Source organism: Peromyscus leucopus, chromosome 13 (genome assembly GCF_004664715.2).
Source record: "Peromyscus leucopus breed LL Stock chromosome 13, UCI_PerLeu_2.1, whole genome shotgun sequence".
Lineage (NCBI taxonomy): Eukaryota > Metazoa > Chordata > Mammalia > Rodentia > Cricetidae > Peromyscus > Peromyscus leucopus.
Genome location: NC_051074.1, coordinates 61,767,552 through 61,790,064, shown reverse-complemented (window position 1 = coordinate 61,790,064; position 22,513 = coordinate 61,767,552). Strand labels below are relative to the sequence as shown.

Here is a 22,513-nt window from a genome sequence, read left to right as displayed (position 1 = left end):
ATGCAAAATATACTAAATTAGATCAATATGTCATTGTTTGTGGAGAGCCTCTGGTACTTGACTTTGAATTTCTTGTAACTACACCCTGCGGACTTTTCCGTGGATATCTGGAGGGTTAAATTAATGACTGCTGTGGAGGGATGGGCAGCAGAGGTTTCTCTGTCATGTTCACTCTGCCTGTTGAAGAACAGGAAAGTTCCAGTGTGTTCTGTGAAAGGAAACAGGTGTGGAAGACAGTTGTGGATAAAAGGCAGGCAGAGAGAGAGGCAGGTAGAGAGAGACAGAGACACAGACAGTGATGTTTCTATATCTATATCTATATCATAATCAATTTATTTCATCATATGCCAGTTGTATATTAATTTAAATATAGATACGTTTTCAGTTTGATTTGCCATCTCAGAAATAATCGCTGTATGTTCTAGACACGAGTAGATATTTATAAACTATATTTATAAACTCAACCCAGACAAGCAATTTCTTTGTGTCTCTTCTGAGTTTGAACTGGAGGTATGGCAGCCAATCATCTCATGATACCAGGCTCTATAAAGAAGAAAGTCAGTGCCCAGCAAGACCATACAGTTCATAGAGGATCTGGAGAGTTTTGGAAATAACCTCCCTAAAATACTAAGGGAGAAGGGCCAAGCACAACTCTGCACCCAGAGGAAAGGATGATGAGCAAAAAGTGGCCCATGCCCTTAAAATTACACTGCAAGAACAGAGTGGTGTGCTGTATGCTTAGTGTATAAGGTACACATACCTTCTGGTTAGTGTGTGTGTGTGTGTGTGTGTGTGTGTGTGTGTGTGTGTGTGTGTGTGTAGGAGAGACAGAGAAACTTTGATGCTGCTCCCTCATTTAAGCAGAATGTAAAAACCAATCTTCCACCAACACTTAAAAGCCAGTTTCTACATTTTTACTTTATGCTTTTTAAAGGTTTAACAAAGGAAATCTTACCTGCAGGATGGCTCCTGCATACTGATGGAGTGTTCACACTTCCCGTGCATGCAGAAGCCACTGTAGTGTTCTGGGCAAGGTATGTGGTGTTCTCTGGCACTTTCTTCTAGTTTGTTAGCGTTCTCTGTGAATACAGACAAAAGCAAGCACCCCTGTAAACACCTTCTGTGCTGGGCAAGATCAACCAGTACATTAACCAGAAAAGGTACAGTAGGCAAAGGAATTTAAAAGGGCAAGAACTAAAAGGCCATGCTTCTGAAGAAAGAGAGAGAACTGAAAGACATCTTTACAATTATGTTTAGAGATGAAACTGCAAAATTACCCAGAGCATTTTATGCTTTTACGCAATTTCCTACATCTTTAACAGCCACTGATGTGGACATGAGTTGTCAGAAGCTTTAATTTTACTTGCATAGAGCCTGTACATTGATCATAAAATAATCTGAGAAGAAATCCTCTATTTTTTTTAATTTCAAAGCATAACATCTGCTGAGAACAAATTGCTGAAATACCTCGATACTCTCTCAACATGAGGGCTTAAAAGTTAAAATATGCCCGTGTTCAATTGCTAAACATTTTCCAAACCAAATGCAAATTTCAACAAATGCATTCTGTCAGGCACTTTTATAATATACTGTGAGTACGAGTTGGTTTTTTTTTTTTTTTGTACTAGCATCCATACATTTTTATTGCCACAATAATGCAATTGGAAAACTAAAGATTATTTTAGAATCACTTATATAGATAGCCACATAGTACATGCTAAACACTCTAAGTTTATTCCAATCCATATGGCCCTGTACCTCGCCTGGACAAAACAGTAGAGCTGGCCCTGGTGGTGTGAGTGCCGGTGAGCAGGGCCGGTGAGCAGGACCCAGGGCTGTGTGAGCAGGGGACCTGCTTCCACTTCTTGTTGTCTGCTACACTGGGTGAGCTGGCTGGGGCAGTCCTGGAGAGCTTGCCCATGTGGTGAGGGAAAGCTGGCAGGGTGACCCAGGGCTATGAGTTAGCCCACTCCCAACATCCACCTCATCTATGAACTGCTTGAGTGTGTGAAGGGACTGGACCTGCAGATCTAAAGCTCCAGGATCTCCATGACACAAGGCAGCAACAGGATGTCCAAGAGGAGCCCCAGGGAGAGCCCAGCATTGATGCTGTAGCAGAAGCCAGAGGCCTCCAACCAGACCAATGACTCTTTGCAATGAAGATTTACAGGTAAAGATGTGTGGACTAAGGGGTAGACTGTGTGACTCACTGGGCCACACTGCAGCTTCCACACTGAGATTTGTTTGTTTGTTTGTTTTGTTTTACTTTTAAATTTTGTTTGTTTGTTTGTTTGTTTGTTGGGGTAGGGGAGGTTGCATGGACAGAAGTCAGAAACGAGGGGATGGGGAGATGGATGGGATTGGGATGCATGGTGTGAAATCCACAAAGAATCAATAAAAAGTTAAAAAAAAAAAGAGAATGATTTGTGAGATTTAAACTTAAGGAAAGTGAAGCACCTTATATTGTAAACTGAAACACTTCCACTGCGTTAGCAGTGTGTTCTCTAATGCTTTTCATAAAAACATGAAGGTGCTCTCGGGCTTCTGTGTGTTCAACTATGCTGACTATGCATTTGTAACACCATCTCCGAGCAAGCGGTTGCTCAACTCCTTCTGTGTTTATTTTTTAATGATAGAAGGTCTGGGCTGGAGAAATGGCGCAGGGGGTAAGAGAGCTTGCTGTGCAGGCGTGAGGACCTGGGTTTGGCTTACATCATCAGTGTAAACGGCTAGGTGTGGCCACATGCATGCCTGCAACTGTGGTGATGTATTGCATACCCTAAAATATGCCTGAAGATCAGAGAACAGAACAAGCCACTAGATTGAACACAGAGGCCAGGCAGTGGTGGCACACACCTTTAATCCTAGCACTCGGGAGGCAGAGATCCATCAAAGCCACCCTGGACTACATGAGATTGACTGGGTCTAGGAGAGAAAACAGAGCCAGGCAGTGGTGGCACATGCCTGCTGTGGATATTGTTCTATATAAATAAAACACTGATGGCCAATGACCAGGCAGGAGGTAGGTGGGACAAGGAGAGAGGAGAATTCTGGGAAGGGGAAGGCTGAGGGAGAGACACTGCAGCGACCGCCAGGAGAAGAGCATGTAGAGACGCCGGTAAGCCACCAGCCACGTGGCAAGCTATAGATTTATAAAAATGGGTTAATTTAAGATAAAAGAACAGTTAGCGAGAAGCCTGCCACGGCCATACAGTTTATAAGTGATATAAGCGTCTGAGTGATTATTTTATAAGTGGATTGTGGGACTGCGGGGCTTGGGGAACCTGGAGAGAAGCTCTCAAGCTACAAATGGCGCCCAACGGCTCGAGTTTCCACCTTAAACCTGAGAATATTTAATAACCAATTCTAAACAGAGCCAAAACCAGGTTCCTGCTTCTTGTCTCATACGGGCAACTAGATACGGCAAAACGCAAGTTTGGACACTGGCGGGTTCCTGGTGGGTGCGTTTGACCGGCAGTATGGCGAAAATGAGGCATCTGCCAGCGTCAAATTAAGCTGTGTGGTAGATTTAGTCTTTACTACTATTTAAAAAAAAAAAAAAAAAAAAGAGGTTTCTGGGCTACACGCTGCTTTGATAAAAGCTTAGACCCACTATTTCTGAGACTTGATGACTCCCAGAGCTGGCGGAAAACGTACCACTGCCATGTTGGGAAGCTGAAGTGGGCGGAGCCAGCAGCCACAGCACCGTTTCAGGCTTACAATGGTACAGTTTAAAGCAATAGGCTCAAGGCTCAAGGTAATATAAAACATAAGCCACATAAAGATGGCTACCACACAGAGAATCTGGATTATGTTCTCTTTGATATTCATAACTAAAGAAAAACATTTGATTACAAAACCTGTTGAGTTATGCCAAAATGTATATTTTAAAGGTACCTTGACTTCAAAATTTGGATATAAGGATATGTTACTTTGGAAAAGAGGTTCTGCTTTTGTTTCCACAGAAAGCCAGAGGCTGTGGACTTGTTCCAGATTAAGATACATCAGGTTTCACCAGCCAAGACCCCCTGAAAGGTCTCCGATGACACCATGGCCCAGATGATCCAACATCCAGACCGGTTTCAAGGCAACTGGTTCACACAATACAGCCTCACGGACTACCCCATAGGTCTAAAATTTTCTTTGTGTCCCCATAAGATACAGCGCCCCCCTCCAGCAGGAAGTAGTAAGAGATGCTACGCCCAAATTCCCAAATATACCAAGCTGGCTTTAGAGGTGGAATTGGCTCACTCCCCCTCTAAACCCAGACATATTGCTTTAAAAAAAAATGGTTAAAAGATTCTTGTGTCCCAAATCAGAAGAGCCCTCTGGTGTGGGACAGAGAAAAACCAATATTTTTATTTAAAACAGGTTGATTGTAAATGTGATCTCTTTCTAAAAAAGAAAAGGGGATATAATATAGATATATAGGAGGATATGGAGATGATAAGATAAAAGGGTAGATTAATGAACCTACTTTTAAAGAACAACTTGTTTAAAATGTTTTACATTGGTATAGATTTTAGTTTATGTTTAAAATGTTTTACATTGGTAAAAATTTTAGTTTATTAATACAAACTTGAAGTTAATTTTGTTATACTGTATATATATATTTCTATTCTTGTTTGAGGTATTATGTTTAACTCATTTAAAATTGTAATGGATGATTAAAAATAGATTAATAATCAGTCATCTATGATAATCATATTTGTAGCCATGTTAGTTAAGTCTTCTAGGTATACATAGATATATTTCAGATAGATAGGTAATCTTCAAACACTTCATAGACCTAGAGAATATGGCATTTAAATAACTTAGAATTCTGTTGACGTGAGACACAATTGCTCCTGGCTGCACCAATTGATCCCGAGAGAATGTTGGGCTTCTAAGACATTTCCATTTGGAAGTTTGTCTTTTTGGCACAAAATGGCCTACTGGGCAAAGAACTGCCCTTGCCTTGACGGCTGACAGTACAAATGCAATGCTGTCCTTTCTGGACAAGCGGGACACAAGGAAAGCGACCACTGTACTCTGCCAAGACAGGGTAAGATGGTCTCTCAGAATTCCTGCTTCTGAAAATGGTCTGTCAGATACTCTAGGCCTGTAGCCAATTTGAATGCACCAACAATGCTGAGAAACATCAGGTGACTGTCCAGGCTGCCAGCTGTCTTGGTCTACTCTTGCAAGATTCCCGAAGTTGCTTGCATCCGTCTACCATTTCTCAGGTACCATTATGTTCCTTCTCAGGTCTTTGATGTGGTTGAAAACTAGATAGTTGTAATTTCCTCAGTTATGATAAAAGATAAGTTAGATATAAAACCTTAAACTCACAAATATAAGATAGATAGGACATCTTCTTTAATATTGTAACTATAATTCTTGCTCGGTAATTGTTTTGTTATATGTAATTTTACCATGTTAAAGTTAAAACCTTCCTTTTTAAAAAAAAAGAAAAAAGGGGAAGTGCTGTGGATATTGTTCTATATAAATAAAACACTGATGGCCAATGACCAGGCAGGAGGTAGGTGGGACAAGGAGAGAGGAGAATTCTGGGAAGGGGAAGGCTGAGGGAGAGACACTGCAGCGACCGCCAGGAGAAGAGCATGTAGAGACGCCGGTAAGCCACCAGCCACGTGGCAAGCTATAGATTTATAAAAATGGGTTAATTTAAGATAAAAGAACAGTTAGCGAGAAGCCTGCCACGGCCATACAGTTTATAAGTGATATAAGCGTCTGAGTGATTATTTTATAAGTGGATTGTGGGACTGCGGGGCTTGGGGAACCTGGAGAGAAGCTCTCAAGCTACACATGCCTTTAATCTCAGTACTGGGAAGCACACACGCCTTTAATGCCAGGAAGTGACGGCTGGGCAGAGCAAGGTATATAAGGCGTGAGGGGACGGGAATTAAAGGCTTTTCCGCAGAAGCGCAGAAGTGTCCCTTTTGGTTAGAGGCCTATCGGCGGAGGCTTTTTTAGGCTGAGGAGTTGGTGAGGTAAGAGTGGTGGCTGTGACTTGTTCCTTTGTCTCTCTGATCTTTCAGCTTTCACCCCAATATCTGGTTCCGGGTATTTTATTATAAGACCATTTTAGAGATTCATGTTGCATGCAACCCCAGTGCTGTGGGAGTGGCTGGTGACAGAGGATTGCTAGGGCTCATGGTGACCCCCCCTTTTGGTCCATGTTCAGTGAGAGACTCTGACTCAAAGGATTAAGGCAGACAATGATAGACGAGGGCACATGATATTCTTTTCTGGCACACACTCACACACACACACACACACACACACACACACACACAGTATTATCTTCATTGTCTCTTCTGAAATATGGCATTTTTGAAAATTTCTGCCTAAATAAATGAGAAATATAACTTTATCAACCTCAATCTTTTTCAATCTGTAAGTATTCTTCAGCACCATAGTAACTGGTCAGCAGTAAGGAAAGATTGCAAGTTAATTACTGTTTTTATGGAATGGATTACTTCCCATTATCTCTACACAGGGGCACCATGTTTTATAATAGTGTATCCTTATAATTTTCACTGGCAGCCATGGACGATGAGCATATTCATCAGGAGAAGGATGAGCCTTTGCATTCGTGAATTAGATGGATGTATTATTTATATTTAGGCAGAGCTGTAAAATATCTTTCTATACATTTTAAGATCTAGATGCCATCTGCAAATCATTAAAGTTTGAAGCAAACTGTTAAAATATTTAGTGCTTTCTTTTGTAGGGATATTTATGTATATTGCTCCGATGGGTAATATGTCAAGTTTTATCCCTAAATGTATAAGGTATAGACTGTAGCGATGGCAGAGAGATTGCAGACGGCACTTCAGCACTTCATTGTTTTATGTCTGTGTATTTTAGCTATGGTGTCGTTGGGGATCTTCTGCATTAAGATGCTTCTACACTGAAAATTGTCACTGAAGTGAGTGAACTACCTCTATAGAAAAGAGTGTGAGGATACGGAGATTGTTTTGGCCTCTCTGCTCTTTAAAGTATTGTATACATTTTGACTAATTTTTTTTTTTTTTGCTAGCAAATTATACCCATGGTAAGGACACCCAAGAAAATCAAACGACCTAGTGTTGAGTAAAATCTGACCAAAATGGAATCAGGGTAACCCTGGAATTTAGGTGCACTTTGTAATGACCTGGTTATTCAGAATCCACGGAGAAGAGTAGGCTTATTTTTGTGCTGGGTCCAGATGGTAACAAGTGGAGTGACTAACCCGTGCCCTCGCTCTTCACAGAGGAGTCTTAAGCAGTGGGGGTTGTCAGGCCCACTGCTTATGAAATGAGCCAGCACTGATTCCCACTCTTATTTCTGGATCGTCTTCGCATAACAAACCATTCAACACTTCTATTTAGTGTTTGTTAGTAACACTTCAGTGCTTCTGCACACCTGTGTGTGGGGAACTTCTCTGACTTCCTGCAATCCAGTTATACACAGCCTTTTCTGCCAGAATAGCTCTCATCTTATTAAAGAGCTGGTTTTCCTTCTGCTAACTATAAAAGCAGATACAGAATTTTCTTAATTCAAAACCCATTCTTGAGGGTATTTTTATATTGTACCTTACCCTCAAACTGATGGTTTCTGTATTCAAACCATGTTCAAGATTGTGAGCTGAGGTCTAAGTGCTAAGCAGGAGGTGTTTTGAAAGAAGGTATTGCTTCAGTGTGTCAAGAGCTGGATTTTTCCTGTTTCCTGTCTAAGCAGGTAATGCAGGAGGGGAATAGTCTCCATCATGAAGCCTGCTAATTAGTTTATTCCAGTCCTTGTGAGCTTAGAGGGCTCTGTTCCGCTGCTCATGTGATACTGTCACATAAGAAAGTAGGGAAATTGAAAATAAATGAGTAGAAGAAATGATCTCTGGGCAAGAAAATGAGAAGTCATCAATACATGTCAACAAATTTGTAGTTAATCCAACCAAGTAAAGCAGTTGATTGAAAACCTGAATATTCAACCACTTCTAGTGATGCAGTAGACATACTTTAGAAACGAGATTTAAGTATATTAAGACAAGCAGAAACATAGAAATCTAATATCTCAACAAATATATGTATGAGGCATGGTAAATATTTGTGAACCCAAAGTTTATGTACACCAGATATTCAAGCAGCCATAAAGCATTTGGAGATACGAAATTATATAAAAATGATACTTTGGGGGTGTACCTGTTTCTTCTAGTGTGACAGCATAGACATTGATTTCTCTGTTTTCCATTTAAAAGAAGTTTAATAATGTAAGGATTATACTCTCTCTTCTAAGAAAGGCTGTGGTTATGGTACAAACTCTTCATGACTCTGTTAAACTCTGTTTGGATAGCTTGGAATGTTAGATCTCTAGTCAAGGCCTGAGGTAGATTCTACTCTTTTGACCAGAAGAAAATAACTTTCTCTTAATTGGTCTCAACAGTTACACTCAGATGTGAAAGTTTGCTAGTTGAGCTGTGGTGAGAGCTATGGGCAGAATGAAGAAGGTCAGAATCATGTTTCTTGTTCCAAAATTGATAAGACATAACACAAAATGTGAATAGATATCATCATCACCTCCTACAAGCATTCTTACTGGACATAAACTTAAAGACAGTAGAAGAAATCTACTTCTCATGTCACTATATTCTCAAGCAGAGCCTTGATGGTGAGTGACTTCAGGATTTCCTGAATTTGAATTGGAAAGAGTAGCAGAATTTAACATGTATGCTGCATTCTGTGGACTGGGTAACTGAAATACAAAAACATGCAGCTGTTTTCCTGGACTCTTACTATTTATGTTTCGACTATAATGCATTTACAGAGACAAACACTGAAGAATCGGTGAAACTTGAGATGGCCATTTATATGCAACATTTTAACCATGGCATCTAGGGGGTTCTTATAATGAGGCTTATTTAGAGTTAGCCTAAAATCCTGGAGTTCTAAGGAAAAACGGTGTTCCGTTTATTACTAAGAGCGAAATCTGCCAATGTTCAGTGCTTCGCTTTCTTTGAACCAGACTTGGCGGAGTTCTCCGTCATGAAGGGAACGGCGGTTGGAGACAGTTCTGTTGTGTCCTCAACGCTCTTTTTCCAACTTCAGTCAAGAGCCCATCTTCCAGCAAGTGGGCTACTCGTAGGTTTAGAGGCTTTAGCTTGATGATCTTTAAAAAATACAGTGATTTCATGGAACTGAAGATGGCTTAAACACCGCTTTGGCCAATACCAGGCCTTGGGAAGAGGCAGGGATCCAGGATGCATCAGCTTCCTGGGCATCTGGAGGTAGAGTTGCCCTGATGTTATGGGACCAGTTTGCTCCAGCCTTACCGCCTAGGCTGCCATGCCATTTCTTTCTGCTATAAATCGCCTCTCCAAAAATTAAAGTTTACTCGAAACTTTAGAGGAAAACCCAAGAGAAGGAACTTTATGACAAGGATATTTTTTTTCTGGCCAGGTTTATATGCATAGAGTGAGACTTCTTTGGGACAGTTCTAAAAACAACCCTAAGTGATAACAAAAAGACTCAATGAGTTGAGGTCCCATCTAGTTGAGCTGCCAGAGCTGAGTGTCCAGCTATTTCCTTCTCCTTAGGCAGTGTCTGAGGGAATGGATAGACAGTCCAGATCAGCATTATCAGGGAATACACTTGTTCTTCCTTGTAACCTGAAGTGGAGAGCCCTCAGAGAGTGATGGGACTGAGACATTTCCTAGGCCTCCGTGGCAGCAAAGGCTTTAATAACACAGGGACCACAGGGACCACCGAAACCAAGTGCAAACTCCAAACCCCAAAAGCCAAACAGCAAATCTGCCTTTGTGATATGTTACATGAATATTTTTCATGTGGGTGCTGTGTCCGGCACTGCTGCACACCATACATAGTATGTTATACTTCATGTGAATGTTTATTGTCTTTCAGTGTGTTTAGCTTATTGTCTTCTAAGCACAGTTAGAAGTAATTAAGACAAGATGACAGTAGATCTACAATTATTCAAGAACCCACAATAATATCATCACTGTTTTAATATATAACACAGGAAAAATACATCCCTCATTAGAGCCCCTCAAGGAAGATTTGTAGACCATTTTGTATAGATTAGGACACCAATGCTCAGGTAGCTCTGGTGACATTTTTAGGAATGTACACAGCAGGCAGCTGAAATGAGGTGTCCGAGCTCACTCCAGCATCACACGCCGACTGGCTTTAGTTGAGAACTGGTCGACGCAAAACAACATCTGACCTCACAGCCTCTTCTTTCTTTCTCCTCTTCAAACCCTAGATTCTTTTTTTTTTTCCTTTTGGTTTTTTGAGACACGGCTTCTCTGTGTAGCTTTGGAGCCTGTCCTGGATCTCGCTCTGTAGCCCAGACTGGCCTCGAACTCACCGCCTCCAGGCTCAAACCCTGGACTCTTTGCTTCGCTCTGACAAGGGAGTCTCTTCTGCCGTCTCTCCTTCACTTCCGTGGAGGGCCCTCCTGGTGGTTCCCACCCCTCCACCTTCCTCAAGGGCTCTCTCTCCATCAGTGTGTTCAGCGCTACCAGCAGCTAAGCAGAGAGAACGGCCTTCTGACGCGAGAATGGGAAATCTCCCTCACTGCAAGCCTCTCCACAGCACCGTCTGTGCTCCTTCTTCCCTTCGTACTCGGACTTCTACTTTGCCTTCGGCCTGCGGCTCTCAGACACTGCCGTGGACAGGAGGAGCGGGCGGGACTTTGTTCCTAGACTCACCGTCTCGGCCCTCCCACGTCCAGCTGTTCACACTCGCTGGAACACCTGATACAGTGAAGCCCCGAGGACTCCAGGTCTTCATGAGAGCGTTTTCATCTCTGCGTGGTGTGTGCATGTGCATGCATGTGCTTTCCCTCCTTCCCAATCAGTCTGGCAGGCTCCGGCTTTTCAACTGATTTCTATGAATCCTTATCCTTCGCTCAGACGCTTCTCTTCATAATCTTGAAAAATTCTGAGACAGATGGACAAACTCTCTCTCTCTCTCTCTCTCTCTCTCTCTCTCTCTCTCTCTCTCACACACACACACACACACACACACACACACACACACAGAGAGAGAGAGAGAGAGACAGAGAAAGAGAGAGAGAGAGAGAGAGAGAGAGAGAGAGAGAGAGAGAGAGAGAGAGAGAGAGAGAGATCCTTTATCCCATTACCCAAGGCTTTTGCCATCACCTAAGGGCCTGTAATCATGGACAGTGTCTCTAAAATGAAAGATTTATAGCCACCTCTATTTAGCGATTGAGAAACACAGGAACAGAAGCCCTTTGGCATCTGTGTGGACGTCATATCACAAAACTGCAGTGGAACTTTGTGCCACCGATTCCAACTTGGCCAGTCACACTGTGTCTGTGGTATTCTGAACAAAACCTCCTGAAAGGAAGTCTGCAGAGACTGGCTGGCTGATTAGAATTTCAGTATTGTGGAGAGACCGAATGCTGCATGTTTGAAAGGCTGGTTAGCTTATCTTGGGTTAGTTTTAGTGTCCAAGAATAGTCATCCCTTGCCCACGCCTGTGCTGGAACTAACATCTTACAACTAACAAGCAAAAACCTTTTAGAATCTATTAATTTAGCAGATCCACCAACCCAAGAGCTAAGAATGCCATCAGATAGTACCTTGAGCCCATAGGAAAGCTTCCCCAACTCGCTGTACCTGCCTCTCTGATGCACCTCCCAATATATTTTAAACTTGCCTTGATTTGTGGCTTTCTTTGTTCTGTAAAACTATAAAAACTTCATGAAACTGATTCCGTATTTGAAGCTTGGAACTTGGGTTAACCCAAATCTGTATTCTTGGGTCACTCAAATAGCTCCAGAATAAACTACCTCTTAATCCCTTTACAATGAGAGCTGTGGTTTTTGTGTCGACAGGATTGTCCAGCAAGAGGTTGAACTTTTGAGTGACCAGGAGGAGAGAAATTTCTATTAACAAAACAAAACAAAAACCAGGCATGCGTGTTCAAATGAGAACCCAAGAGTATAAACGGCCGGAGCGCTGCTTTTGCTTCCATTTCTGCGCACACACAGTCATTCACTTATTCCCATCCCTAGCCACACCAAAACTGTCGGGGCTGCCACGCTTGGTGACAATGGCGGTGACCGAGGCCAGCAATCAGCTTGCTTTTCTACAAGAACACTTCATGAACTGGAGAGCTTTTATTATTTCTTCAGCTGCGGAACAAAGGTATAGCTTTTTCTCTTCAATAAGCTTCCGTGAGTTGAGCCTCAGAAGCACTTTGAGAGAAGATATTGGGAGTAATGTGTGTCTGTGGGAACCATTTTGAAGCTGAATGTTTGGGAGGAAAAACAAAAGAAACTAACTAAAAGGTTTATAACTTTAGTGGTAAAATAACTTCTAATGGTTATCACCATTTAGCATGGTTTTAACGGAATATTCGAGTTCAATGTTCAATTCTAAATGTTAATAAACTGTTTAGATTAGAAACTGTAAACAGCTATGATTATAGGTACTACATAATGCAGACGAGTGGGTGAAACCTCAGCATATGGCTGTCCTAGAATCTTAGAAGATGCTTTCATTGCTTAAATACCTTTCAAAGTGTGGTGTGTGTGTGTGTGTGTGTGTGCATGTTTGTGTCTCTGTGTCTGTCTTTGTGCACTTTGTATGAATGCAATTTTATAATTATCTTTTATGTACACAAAATGTAATGAAACAAATATTGAAGTGTAATTCTCTGTGAAGGCTCACTCTATCACTCCCAGGAATGGATTCCATGGCTTCATTTCTGATCAACTGAATCAAATGACCATCAAAGAGACTGGATCTTTAAAAACAAACAAACAAACAAAACCATTCTAGGTGATTCTGGCGTTCACACTGAAGATCAAGACAGCTGAGCTCCCCCAGCTGTTTCCTCCTTTCTGCACCGTCAGATGGTTTCTTTAGCATTCTAGACCATCTTTGTCGCATGATAACGGTCCATGCCTGGCACCTTCTTGGTCCCAAACTGAGCTATCAAGAGTCACTGCCATGGGCTGTGAGCGTGCAGGCTGTGGTGTGTCATCTGCTTCTTTCCCTGTGTTCACCCTTCCTTGTCACAAGAAGCCCTCAGGGGCCTTCAGCTTGCCAGTCTCCTTTCGCTACAGGTAGTCAGCCTGAACAATTCAATTTAAAACGTCTCTGGAAGCCAACACTTAAGAGAATATGCTGTGTGCCTCTCCCAAGTGCGGATGTCTGTGAAGGGCTTCCAGACCTGGTTAAACCTAGGCTTCTTTAATGACTCTTAGTAACCAGCAAAGGACCAACAAGACCCCCCTGCATGGAAGCTAATGAAGCATCCTTTTGGAGACGTACGGCAGTGAGCAAGACAGCTGAGAGGCACATATCGTACCAATGCTTATGACGGCTTCCGTTTCCATGTGACAGGAGGAATGTTGGCTCAGAGCTGATAGCTACTTAAGTTCAGCTCGTCCGCGGGAAAGATAAAGTCACCAATGGTGGTAGGGACAGGAACAAAGGCAAACAGAGGGAAGAGCACTGGGGGCAAGATTACCGTCTGTGGCCACATGATAGCTGGGAGAGGTTAGGCTGAGACAAACAGCAGCGAACTGACACTGGGGGATGCTAAGAAAGGGCAATGCCTCACATCGTTCCTCCTCATTTGCTATTGCAGCCTCTCCCCAACCTTCCTCTTTACTTCCCTTCCTTCCCCCCTTCTCCTTCCCTTCTTCTCCCTATCCTGATCCAACCAGGGATGGAATTTAGGGCCTCTTGGAATGTTGCCACTGAGCTATATCCCAGACCTCTTCTCACATTTTATCTTGAAAGGGGTTCTCATTAAGTTGACTAAGAACTTGAAATTGCTTTGCGGTCCAGACAGGCCTGGAACTTGCAATTCTCCTGCCTCAGCCTCCCAAATAGCTTGGTCATAGGACCTAGGCAACCAGGCCTAGAACTCCCTCTGTTTCGAGGAGCACTTGGCCCATCCATCACACTACGCTCTGGGGACACTGCACTAGCCACGGCATCTCTAAATGACATACACCATGACATACATAATTTATAACATTTAGTTACTGGTACAGGGAGACAACAACTGGCATGGGGGCTGAGGCCACTTGAGCTATCTTGAGGGCCAATGTCCTGGTAAGCGCACCTGTCGTACATTTGGGACAGGTGAGAATGCTTGGCATTTGGCTACACCCTCTTTTGAGTCAGACTGTAGAGTGTGCTGGGCTGTCTCTGGGGTTTTGGACATGGACCGACACAAAGCTCAATATTGAGCATAATGAGTTAAGCATTATAGGTAGAAGAGATGTATCTAGGGAAGTCCTTGCCCTGGAGGAGATGGGAATGGGGGGTGGGGTGGGGGTGAGGTGGGAGGAGGGAGGACAGGGGAAATACGTGGCTGATATGTAAAATTAAATCAAATTATAAAATAAAAAAATAAGTTTTTTTTCAAAAAAAAAAGGGAGAGAGAGAGAAAGAGAGAGAGAGAGAGAGAGAGAGAGAGAGAGAGAGAGAGAGAGAGAGAGACATATCTGGCAACCAACCGTCTGTGCCCCGGTGGAGGAAAGAGGCTTTGAGAACATGAATGCCTTTGGATATTTGTCTCTAAGAACCAGCTGCACTTCAGGGCTGTGGTTTTCTCATGACTCCAATATCTCTCTTAGTGGCAAAGTCAAGTACAACGTGGTGGAGAAGGATTTTGCTCCACGAAGTGTCTGTAGTCATCGTGATAGGAGGAGGTGCTTGCAGTTTAATGCTATATTTGCTCCACACTCCAGTCTTCTTCAGTGAAATGCAAAAAAATATGAAGGGCAAAAACGTTCTGCTAATTGTAAACGACAAAGAAGGACAGCTATAAATGAATTGAGGAGCTAGGGTAAGCAAATGATGGGTTTGCATATTTTTTCTAAATGATGTCATGGCCCAGAAAGGGCAGTCAGAGAATTTATAGCATGGATTTAGTTTCATTTACAAATCTGGAGTACTGCCATGTGATGGTATCTGACTAAATTAATGTAAGTGTTCCTCATTGAAAGGACAAGAAGGTAATACTCTCTCGTGTAGTCAAGGATAAGGCAGAACAATTTTAAGAAACACATAGCTGATTGTGCAATGAATATTTTTAAGGATGAGTTTGCCATTTCAAACTAGGATTCTAGATGAAACTCATTTTAAATAGATATGCAATAGGATCTAAGACAGAATAGGAAAATTTTTTTAATAGTTAACGTTTGAACAGTACAGCTCTTGAACAGTTTAATGTGTGCAAAGTTATATTTTTTATGACACTTTTCTTAGTGCATATCAGTTAATCAAATATATTTGTGTTTGAGCATAATCAGAATGTTGATGAAGGTGCTACTGCTTTCTAAAACAAAAAAAAATTTAATGCTATGAGAATCCATCATAGATTTCCATTTCCCCCTCCATCAATTTTAACCCGCTATAGAAACATGATGTCAATAAAAACAACCTTTTAAAAACGTATCAGTAAAATCTTATGTGTCTACTGATTAATAAATTTTTTTAAAAAAAACATGTTTGTTTTTTTTTTTTTCTGTAGTAGAACATCAAGTTCCTTCAATAGTAGTTCATGTGTGATGGAGGCAGAAATTGGTGCTATGGACCAATATATGAGGAAATATCAACTAGGAAGCGGCAAGTTGGTCCTCACCTTTTCTTGATTTTCAGACTTTGGGCATCTGTGACTGTGATAAATACATTTCTGTTAGGACATCTGTTTGCAGCAGGTCATTCACAGAGCCTCAGCAAACTAATGCAGTTGTGAATTACAAACAAACTCTTAACATTGATGAAGTCATCTTTTTTCAGTATACACATAGAGTTGATGAAAATGAGCTAAAGATTGGTTTCAGTTGCCACATGACCTGGAGAGTGTTAGTTCATGTCTACTTTCCCAGCATTACTCAGTAGAAGCCTGGTCCTCCTCAGACAATTTCTACATGTCTGATAGTCTTAGCTTAAGCTTATGCTAAAGTACCTGTTCATTTCATTTGCATTTCAAAAATATGTCTTGAAGGTATCAATTTTAACAGCTCCAATAAAAAAGTCTTAAGACCTTGAGGAAACTTATTCTTTATCTATTTATTTACTTTTCATCTTTTAAAAAAGACCATTGTCCATTACCACTTGCCATAGAACAAATAATTCTGTATTTTACCTTTATTGCCTCAAAGTAAATGAAGAAAAAGGTAACTGACATCAATGACCTTTTGACAAACAGATTCTAGGTCATATCTAGAGTATGCTCTTTCGCTTAGCTCTGTCTACATTTTTTGGATGCTCAAAAGCTGGTGTTTCACATGGAATCCAGACTAATTAAAAAAAAATGCAAGACTTTTTATTTTTGGCATATCTTGTTTAAGAAGAATTTAAGTATTCCATTAAGAAAATTTGAAATGTTTTCTATTTCATTAAGAAAAGTTCAAAATGTAATGTTCTGTTGTTTGATTAAGATAATTTGAAAATGAAATGATTGCTTTTCGGTTTGATAGGGAGAATTTCAACTTTAGATATTCTTGTATTTGAAATGTTATCTCTCAGCATTATGTGTGTGTATGTGTGTGTGTATGTGTGCATGTGTGTGTGTGTATGCACATATATATGCATAGACACACAGTAAACTGAAGACAATCACCAAGTATTTTCAATAGCTAGGAGTTCCTTTTTTAATTTGTATTTTGAAACAACTGGTTTGTTTCTGACACTTTTATAGTCAATGATGACTTTAAATAGTTAACTCCAGATGGATAACTCTAGAAATAGTTAAGGATGCTATGTAGTTCTATAAAATTTCTTTCTACCTAGACACTATTTAGAGTTTGAAATAAATTATCACTAAAAGCTTCTTCATGGTCTCAATGCTTGTTTACCTTTTCATAGGTCTAACCCACACCCAGGATATAATTTACACTCTTCAAGTACATGGTAAGCCACTCAAGAAATCAATAGAGGTTATAAAACATGTACAATTTTGAATTTGGAGAATCAAACATCTATTTGGTGTATTGAAATAGAACAGCTGACATTACAGTTGCAGCTTCCAGACGACCATTTATTTAGAAATAGAAACAAAAAAGATGAATATATTCTGAAACAGGAGTAGAGTGTGACAGATAATTAAAAACCTCTAATTTCTGCTTTAATTGATGTTGTTAATATCAACCTATGACTTTAGGCTCTTAGTATTTTACCAAGTGACTTTTGGGATCCTAAAATTGTGAAAAATGACATTGCCTCTCATGAGTTGTCTAAATCTGCTACAGCTTCAGTCTGACTGATCTAATTTATTTATCAGATGATTCACTTAAGACATTGACTTATTTCCTCCTGTGTAGTTAATGCTACAAACGTAAGGTACAAGCAGTAAGTAACAAAGTTTCTTACCTGATGTGTGTACACATTAGGCCCCGAAATAGACAACAGACAGAAGCAAACAACAACAACAAAACTCAACATGTCAGCTTGAAATGTTACAGGAAAAACCCAGGACGTTCAGATACTGAACAGTGGGGGCAGGAGACCTATGTCCGACAGGTGTGATAATGTGTATGTAGTAAGGAAGAGTTGTGAAAGAGCTAGCCAGTCAGAGTCCAGGGAGTGGCCCTGAAGGACTGAGTGGACCACAGAAACAAGGTCCTCTGTCAGAAGCAGGGAAAGCCAGGTAAAGAAGGAGATGGAGAGGGAGGACAGGCAAGGGAGATCGAAACAAAAGGAAGATGAAGAGGTCAACCAAGATCCCTTGTGAGCAGAAGTGTATATACCAGGAGAAGGAGTGTGGCTTGAGTTTCAGGGGTAATGGGAAGCCATCAGGAAAGTCTCTGGCATATCTCACTGGAGTTGAAAATGGATCAGTGAAGGGACTCAGATGGAGTAACAGACACACAGGAGATCAGTACTGCAGGTTAGGTGATAGGCATTGTCTAAGACTAGGACATGCCAGGCAGGGAGAAAAAGACAGTTTGATTACAAATGTATCTCAGAGGCGGATGCATATGCCCATTTGTTTGCTGTAAAATGAAAAGAACAGTGGCAGGCGGTGGTAACCCTTCTGATTCCAGTACTTTGGATATTGGGTGAAGAGAATCATGAGTCTGAGACCAGCACATACTAGAGAAGGAGACTGTCCTGGTTAATGTTCTGTTGCTGTGACAAAACACCATGGCCAAGGCAACTATATAAAAGAAAGTATTTAACTGGGGACCCTTGGTTCCAAAGGACCAGAGTCCATGACCATTGTGGAGGGGAAATGTGACAGCAGGCAGGCAGGCATGGTACAGCTGCAGTGGCTCTGAGGTTACACTTGAGCCACAAGCGGGAGGCAGAGGGAGCTAACTGGAATGGCACAGGTTTTTGAAACCTCAAAGGCCATTCCCAATGACACACCTCCTCTAACAAGGATTCACCTGCAAATCCTCCCTAAATGTTCTGCCAAATGGGGCCCAAGCATTTAAACATATGAGCCAGTGAGGACTTCTTCTCATTCAAAACACCACAGAGACCCTATCTCAAAAGAAAAAAGTGGGAGAGCACCACAAAAGACTAAATTGTGCCTTAAGCAGCTAAGTAATGCCATTTTTGTGTCATGGAGAGTTTGAGGAGAATTATTTTAGCTTCAATACAAATATGTCAAAATCCCTCATGATTTTTGAGAAAACATTGATGATTTTGTTTGTGGTTTAGTATGTATAAAATAGAATTGCATAAACTGGAAAGAATTTCTTGTTTAGTAGAAAATATTAGGAGCTGGACTAGATAATACTAAGCAGTATTAGGAAAATTACCTGGAGGCATAAGATGTCTGAAATAGGAGGAAGGGCATTTATAATGGTCTATAAGACATTTGGAGGGGTGGGTTTAAAGGCATTGGAAGAAACATTATGAAACAACGTAAATTGAGTCTATGAAGAAACAGCCCTGAAGAATGCTTTTAAGCAAAGCATTTCTCTCTGTTTTTGAAAAATATGTCATAAGGAAAGGAGATTCTTTAAAGATAATAAAATTGTAGAATTGCCTTCTTCAATTTGTGTTGTATAATACGGGTCATGCATTAGTCAAAGGATTATCAAGTGATATTGTTATTTTATGATAATCTAATGCTTTCAAAGTGTCATTCTTACACGAAGACTGCAACACTCCACAGGACAGTTAACACGCGTGTGTGTGCACAAACATATAAATGATTATTTGCACATTTATAAATATACACAGACATTTGTTATATCTATAAACCAGACACACACACGCACACACGCACACACGCACACACGCGCGCACGCACGCACGCACGCACATACACACACCTTTGATAAGTTAGAAAGGAGAAAGCAGACATATTCAATTAATTCCTATTACCATACATGTTAAAAGCAGGAACTGGCTCCAGATGCCGTGTGTGTCTAACTCTTAAAGTCTACATCAAAAGAGACTCAGAAGGTCATGAAGATGGAAGAGAGAGAGTTCTTGAGGCCTCACATCCATTTTTTCTGTTCTCAGTTTAATGTGGGATTCTCAGGGTCTCAACAGTAATGGGTTGTTTTTCAGGGCTGGACATGCAGAGTTAGAGGAAGTATGGAAGAGGCAGTCATCTGGATAATTCCAGGCTAGAAAACAATTTTGTCTGAAGGTACAGATAATTGAGACAGCAATGTTTTTTGCCGGGAGAGATTCCTGAGATTGCCTCACCACTCTACTTGAATCTGCAGGTGGAGTCGTAACCACAGGTGTTGCACGGACTAATAGAAACTGCACCACTCAATGTGAAGAATGGGGTTTTCTGGAGATAGCTAAATTGCCTAGTTCTATATTTTTTTTTTGTAAAAATAAAGTATATTGGATATTTTTCATTATAAAAGCAATTCACATTGAGTTGACAATAGTAAAAAATACAGATAGTAAGAGAACAAAAGAAATAACTCAAATTATACAGCCTAAAGAAAACTGCCACCAACATTTTATATTCTGTTTTTTTTATACTACATGTACTTTTAGGATTTGGTTGTTTTGAACTATGTAGAATCTCTCTCTCTCTCTCTCTCTCTCTCTCTCTCTCTCTCTCTCTCTCTCTCTCTCTCTCCTCTCTCCCTCTGTCTCTCTCTCTCTCATTTTTCAAAGGCTTCACCTCAGGCCATGTCTGGGAGCTGCTTCTAGGGCACTGAAGTAGTAGACTCACTGTGATCAGTTTCTACATTTGTCAGGGAAGAACTGTGGCCATTAGAAAACCACAACTGACTTTAGATGGACAGCGGTTCACAGGAAAACTCAAGAACTGAAGATGTCATTATTAGGACAGAACACGCTTCACTGTTTCAACATCTGTGAATTAAAAGCCTCAGAATAGACAGAGTTATTACTAACGTTAAGTAACACCATCATCTACAATAATGAAAAGTGGGAATTATCTAACATTTTAGCAACAATGTAATAGTTAAATTACAGTGTAGCAGAAGGGTGAAATATCCAACCAGAAAAAAAGAAAATTTTGATGGCACATCAAGTAAATAGGATTCCAATTCCAGCACAGGCACACAAGTATGCTTGCACATGAATATGCATACATGCACACATACTGATATATACACATTGCACACATAAGTATGCATGTTCATACACATACACATAAGCATGTATATATACTACGACACCTATACCTGCATACATATGAATACACACATACAAACCTACATACATACACACAAATACATATACACATCCATATATATATATATATATACACACACACACATGAATATGTACACAAACAATATGTGAAAAATATAAATAACACTAGAAAGAGATCATCAAACATTAACAGTGATTATGTCTATGAGGTTCCTCCAACAAATATGCTTTTATCATGAAAAGTATGCAATAACTGAAAAGTGAGTTTCAAGCAATTTCTTTTGACCTGAAAAGTAATGGTGAAGTCTTTAAATTCAAGTTTTTTGACTCTTACTTATTTGTTTAGGGTTATTAGATCCAGAGCTTTTCATTATTTATTAAGAATCTCTTATAATAATAAAAAATCAACACTGTCCTTCAAACTCAAATCTCCACTTTGTTGCCCTTACATCTTTATGCAGAATATAGTTTCTTCAGCTTGTGTGTCTAAATGGAGATGAGAGAGAGAGAGAGAGAGAGAGAGAGAGAGAGAGAGAGAGAGAGAGAGAATGAGAGAGGGAGGGATCATGAGAGAGAAAAATAGATGTTATATTTGGCAAGTCTAAGACTGGCTAATGGCTTTGGAAAGTTAGAATTTCTCCCATCTTTTTAATTTCTGTTATTCTTCAATCACCAGAGACTAGTAGTAGTACTACAGAGTTCTGACTTTGCTGAATTGACTGTCCTTCCAGAGCACTGTCGGGCTAATGACATCAGTGTGGGCTCATCATCTGCAGTGGGGAACAATGGATCATCCACTGGACAGAGATGATTAGTTTAATGCAGAGAAGATGAGGTTCGCCTAAGCCTGAGGAGAGCTGAGTGCAGTTTCATGGACCATACGGACCCACAGAAGCCCTTCATCATCTTTTAGGCTATAGTGTTCCGAAGAAACCAAGAGCGAAGTATGAGCTGCAAGAGCCTTAGGTACAGTCTTTTCCCTAACTCTGAGTATTTTGTGATCTTATATTACACTTAAGGAATGTTTTCTGTTAGTCTCTCGATATGTAATTAACATATTTTGTGAGTCATGTGGTATGTTAATAGACAGTGAACTTTTGTAACACTGGGAGTCATCTCCTTTGCCCCATGCGTGGAGTTATCATGTTGTGGTCTGAGTCCAGAAGCCAGTGTCCCTGCTTACTAGTTGCAGGACATGAAGAAATTCATAAATGCACTGTAGCTGTTTTGTCATCTCTGGAGTGGAGACAGGAAGCCCGTTTTGGTCACAGAAGGACTCTTGCTGAGACTCTGAGGTGAAGGTGAGGGACAAAAGAGTTCAGCTTAAGAATGGTAAAGAGCAGAGCCTACTGAGAGATTCTCAAGATCAGCCGAGGTACCTACCAACAGATGAAGTGGTAGATGTATGCAATGGAACTTCATGCAGTCATCAAGACAACCGACATGTGCAAGAAGATGAAGGGAGCTAGAAGTCACCATGTTAAATGTAATAAACCAGTATCACATGATTTCCCTTACACAGGGAACCTCAATTTAAATGATTTAAATGATCTGTGTGTATGCACAGATATGAATTTATGATGGGGGACATGGGAGGAAACTAGAAATGAGAATCATGAGAAGGGAGGAACAGATTGTAGTCGGGGTGGGGAGCAATTCACGTCACATGAAAGCCGGAAGGGAGGAGCCAGACAGAGAGAGCAGAGGGACCGGGGAAGGCAGTGGGTGAAGAGGATGTATCAAGACAATTATGATACGTATGTATGAGTATGCATGAGATGCTGTAATGAAACACTTTGTGCTAGGCTAGAAAACAGCACTACCTTACTGAAAAGTAAACACCTTATCCCTTCCCATGCCTGGGTAAGGCTTGGGATTTTGTCTTTGTTTTGGCCCAGCTTTCTGACTACAGGC

General features: G+C 40.8%; 1 protein-coding gene across 1 annotated transcript in view; it reads right to left on the bottom strand.

Annotated features, from left to right (window-relative positions):
• Tmeff2 (transmembrane protein with EGF like and two follistatin like domains 2) overlaps positions 1-22,513 on the bottom strand; it is a 262,558-nt gene that overhangs the window by 4,222 nt on the left and 235,823 nt on the right. The window contains exon 8 of the mRNA XM_028886531.2: positions 956-1,079. Coding sequence (XP_028742364.1) covers positions 956-1,079 — 124 coding nt within the window. The remainder of the gene's footprint in view (positions 1-955; positions 1,080-22,513) is intronic.